The following is a 5,000-nucleotide window of genomic DNA, read 5'->3' as shown; positions in this document are numbered from 1 at the left end:
AAATTACAAAAAGAGGCAGGGATGGGCAAAATTCAAGGAGATTCAAATGCATTAAAATTGGGATTTTTGAAAACTGTTCAGCCGAACAGTTTTTCAAAGTTCCTCTGTTGTTTGTGACTTAAAAATGTACGTTCGACAGACCTTTTTTCGTCATGAAGCTTTGATTTGTGTTGTTTCAAAGTTCTGGGTAAACGTTAAGCTGCATAGAGTGGATGAGCGAGTAACTGGTAAAACTACAACAAAATGAACTGCGGTTTAGCAACGAGAATAATTTTGTGTTTGATGTTGGGAAAAACAACAACCGAAAGTCGACGTTTCGCTGCTCAAAACGCAGTAGTGTTGATGACGGCAAAGAGTAATGGAGCGGAGATTTTTTAACATTTGGGTATGGGCCTTATTCGTGCGGCGGCCACATTGGCCATAGACAACAGATTTTGTACCCGAGCCTAGCGTTGAAATATTTGGCAACGAGTTTGCGGCAAAGCAAAAGTTTTCAATCCCTTGGGGCTCAGCATAGCGGCCGTGTGGTTAAGGCCCATTCGGTTACGAAATAACAAGAGCTGATTTCTCCTGCTGCAGCTTGAAGTAAAATACATGACAGTGCTGAAGGAAAACACCGAGCTGCAGAGCAAAGTAGACGAAGATGAAGATGATATCGATACACTGACGGAGAAAAACAGGCAGCTGGTTAAACAGGTCTGTGCTACAATTCTTGATGTGTATTTGACTGATGTATTTGATGTGAGGAAGATATATTATGGGCGAGTTTGTGAGTAGTACATGGTTAAGGTGAATTGACCGCCGTGTAAGGAATTTTTGGTCATCTCGTCACCTGGAAGATTAGGCCCCGAAGAACTCAGTCGTGATCCCACTATTAGCGTATGTTAGTATCGACAACGAGGAAGGAAATTGCATTTGCTTTTCGCCGTTTACTGTAAAGGACTTCGCAAGAAAAAGTGAAAACACCAACTCATTCAACTGGCACCGAAATGTGAACTTTATCCGACTGGACCTCGTATTATACGCTTACCTAAATACATAGAGCACGACTTCGAGAAAGAGTAGAAGTTGTATTTGTTCTCGTGCTCGCACTTGTTGCCAATGCTAACATTCTCCAATAAATATCAAGCTCCAACAAGTTGAACGACGAAGAATAGTTAGAGATGAGTTGACTTGTTTCGAGAATAATGAACAGATTGAAAAACTTACGAATTTGGGCTCTTCGTTTATCACTATGCGTTTAGTTCTTATATTTCTTAGAGTTTTTTACCTGTTGCCTGCTAATGGGCCATTTCCGAGTTGCTGTTTGTCTCGGTTTCGAAGTGAGTCTTGGTGCTCAACTATTGTAAGGGAAATGAGTTTGATTTGCATAAGAAAACGCAACTCATTTCCATTTGAATGGTTGTGCACCAGGACTCGCTTTGAAATTGAGGCATGCAGCAACTCGGAAATGGGCTATTCAGCCTTCCACTTCGGACTTGTGATTCAATGCGATTTTAGTACAACCGCCCGCAATTCTTGAGTGTTGTTACGTTTGTCATTACTTTTCCCCCTCCCGCCAGTGAGTTAGTTTATGTTTTTTGCTCGTTATTCCGAGGTATTTTTCAGTTGGTTTCAGTAAAAAACTGTTGAGTTTAGTTGGCGTCTTGTTTTACGAATCGTTAAAACTAAACATGTGTCCATCTTGGGGTATCTGCATTTCTCTTTGTTACATATGTGTTGCGTGACACAGTTTACCCGATTATCAGTTCCACGTGTTGCGTGTGACACTTGCATTGTCGTGCGTTTACCGTATTGTCCTATGTAACTAACCGAAATTGCTCTTGTATTTTCGTTTTTAGTTGGCCGAATCTCAGAGTACGATTCGTGAACGCGAGACCACCATTCAGGAAATGTCAACTCAGAATGAAAGTTTGGAATCCAGGGTAAGACTTGAATCACTCCCAACAAGCGAATGCCATTAATTTGTAAGTGATCTGTATCTAAAAGAAGTACTGCAAGTACAAATGAAAAAGGATTCCCAGACAATTTAGAAATTTATAAATTATAAATTCCTTATCATCTTTGAACTTTTCTTTCCGAGAAACTTGTTTGATTTTGGCTCATATCTATCCTGTTGGCTACAGATAACGAGCATTCTCTCAAAGGAGAGATTAAAGGTAGAACGAAGAAAATTTCATGCTTTTCTAATCAGCAGCAACATGGTGTTTGTCGTTTCATGTAAAGGCGATCCTTAAATCTCTGTTGACTGATAGTGGCTGCTTGAGACAACTTTTATCGAGGCGCTCGATCTCCCCATAGGTAGAAGAGCATAGTAAGGCTGTTGCATAACATGAAAACTGGAATTGGCTGTTTCTTGAGCTTTTACACACACAGTCCTCTGTTTTTTACTGCATGGTGTTGTACTTTCATTGTCATGCCCTAAACACTCCTCGAACACATCGTACCCCAGTCACGTCATCGTGACGACATAGGATTGATGGTCACGTAACACTTTTCTTTTCAAGGTTCAGCACATGTCAAATCGGCTTTCGTACTTGGAGGAGTCAACAGTGGAGAAACGTCAGTTTGAACATATGGAAAGCAAGGTATTAACTTTGGTCTGCACTTGATATCAGTTGTAATCACGGCATGGCATATGAATGTGAACATTTTTGGTTACGGTGGTTTGTCTTAATTTACAGAGAAGAGAGCTCGCCACACAGTTGGATATGGAAGGATCATTTAAGAAACGGCAAGAGGTTCGCCCTTCTTTCTTACCGTTTTATTTTTCCTTCTCAAGATGTTTTGGCAAGTTTATATGATCTGACGATTTTGTCCTGTTTCCAGGTTCAAGTTGGTCGTCTGAAAGACCAAGTCCAAAAACTTCACGATGAAAGAGAAGATTTCCAGCTTAGAGAAACCAAACTTTTGCAGGACAACTCCAGGTACGGTTATTCTTTGATTCAACCTGACGTCACGGCGGCCGTGTTGTTGGAAAAAACAATAACGAAGAAGTCTTTTGGGAATTTGACTCTACTATTATGCAAAACGTGAGCTACATTTTTCTATTCACTACTTGCACAATCCCATAATACACCTGTATTACCTCCCAAGACTTTTGCGTAACCATTCTTTGCAATTTCTCCTGGGACATGAAAATGTCCCAAAAGAAGTCGAAAACAATGCCTATGCAGATTTTTGGGGGGTAAAAGAGGTATAGTATGGGATTTGTGCAAGTAGTGAATTGTTCTGGCACCAACATGGCCGTCTTATCACGCGAGTCCAATCAAAGAATTTGCCCGCCTTACGTTTCGAGAGTGCGTCACGCGAAGCTCCGTCACCTTCATTGAAGACTTTATTACCGCTTAAATCTCAACTAAACAATCTCATATTTTCGTCCAACACGGAAGGTGTTTGACTCTGAACATTTAAATCCTGTTCGTGTTTCGTCTAACATTGTCTCTGATGAAAAAACACCGTCGGTGGCTGAAGGGGCGCCCCCTTCAGCCACCGACGGTGTTTTTTTGCAAACATGATGTTGAATGTTGATCTTTTCACGACTTAAACGCATTGATGTAGACCTTGTTACGCTACACATTCGTAACCCGTTCAGATCCAAATTTAGTTTTTTTCTCTTTGGTTAAGAGCATGATTGTGGTCCTTTACCGCGAGTAACAATGATATTTTCAATTTGTGCCTTTTTCATAGTATGCTCGTAAATGGAAAGCCAGGTCTACGAAGGCTAACTTTTTTCGCAATTCAACTTTTTGACTGTCCTTTGATTAAACTCACCAGACTCGATCGCCAAATGCGGGAATTGAGGGAAGAGATGGCATTAATAGCGAGACAGGAGGAGGATCATAAGAAACGAAGGATGGAGACAGTGAGTATATGTTGTTCAAAAGGAATGTAATCCTTTATTATATCAATTGGTCGACAATGGAATTCCCTTTTCTTGCTTTTGTCTTAAAGGAAAGAGAAGTTGAGAATCTCGAAAGTGTTGTAAGCAGCTTGAAGCAAGAACTTGCGACGGCGAAGAAGCGTGTAAGCGAACTGCAACATGCCTTGGAAGACGATATGCATTATGACACCGACGGACTGTCCGACGACGACGACGATGTTGTAGCCCTCGATTTGAGCGACGACGATTCCGAAGACGATGTCGACTTTAAGGACAACGGATCGCGACCGTCTGAACCGAGGTCTTACAGGTCGTTTGACGAACTTGAAGACGAATATGACATCAGCGATCGGCTTCAGCTAAAACTTAGCGATCTCACCAACTCTGATGTCTTCGAGAATGCGACGTCTTCAAACCGAACACACGACGAGGAAACACAGGTTTCTCGGAAGAGCGATCGGCGGCGAGGCTCGGGGCCCGACGATCATGACACGGGCGCTGATAAAAGAAGACGGAAAAGCGAGGAAAAAAGAAGAAAAAGCGTGGAGAAGAAACGAAGCTTTGAGAAGCGTCACACGGACAATTCAATACATTGAGGAAAAGATAAAATGTTCTTTTCGTTCTTCTTGTCAAACCGCTATGGAGAAAACTACTGGCCCAAATCTTGGTTTTACTTCGGAAGTTTTGGGACAAATTCTAAGAAAGGGACATTCGTGAGGGGACAAAAAGTTCTCAACTAAGTGTTCCGAGCCTTAAAGGTTGACGCTCTCAATCTCACCGGACGATTGCTGGAGTCCTCGTCTCAGCAATAGTTAGTGGCCGTGTGTAGATAGAAAGTGGGTAGGTGGCTTGTAGGCTCTTTCAGACCCAGGGTTACGTTGCTAAAACATCTAAAAAACGTGCAGGTAAACAGGAACTAAGGGGAGACTGGATAAGGAATGGAGCTATTCCAACCACATCATGGGGGTTCAATTGCTGACGCTTTGAGAACAAATCATCCATAATGACCCTCAACAAAGGTGGTGGCGTTTCTGTCGTCCACTTTTTCTGTTGGTCAGCAGTTCACGAAATCGAGGCTGTAAATAAATGGCATTTACACATACGGCTTTGCCTGGAA

At 42.0% G+C, this 5,000-nt stretch overlaps 1 protein-coding gene across 1 annotated transcript in view; it reads left to right on the top strand.

Annotated features, from left to right (window-relative positions):
* The window catches only part of LOC137977773 (unconventional myosin-XVIIIa-like), a 56,334-nt gene that overhangs the window by 50,232 nt on the left and 1,102 nt on the right, over nt 1-5,000 (top strand). Inside the window, exons 34-40 of the mRNA XM_068825107.1 lie at nt 580-696; nt 1,842-1,925; nt 2,508-2,588; nt 2,685-2,741; nt 2,830-2,927; nt 3,778-3,865; nt 3,955-5,000. The exon at nt 3,955-5,000 is cut by the window's right edge and continues 1,102 nt beyond it. Of these exons, the coding sequence (XP_068681208.1) occupies nt 580-696; nt 1,842-1,925; nt 2,508-2,588; nt 2,685-2,741; nt 2,830-2,927; nt 3,778-3,865; nt 3,955-4,479 (1,050 nt within the window). The 3' untranslated portion in view covers nt 4,480-5,000. The remainder of the gene's footprint in view (nt 1-579; nt 697-1,841; nt 1,926-2,507; nt 2,589-2,684; nt 2,742-2,829; nt 2,928-3,777; nt 3,866-3,954) is intronic.

This window comes from Montipora foliosa, chromosome 11, assembly GCF_036669935.1.
Source record: "Montipora foliosa isolate CH-2021 chromosome 11, ASM3666993v2, whole genome shotgun sequence".
Classification (NCBI taxonomy): Eukaryota; Metazoa; Cnidaria; class Anthozoa; order Scleractinia; family Acroporidae; genus Montipora; species Montipora foliosa.
Note: the sequence above shows the minus strand (reverse complement) of the source record. Positions and strands in the feature narration are given on the sequence as shown.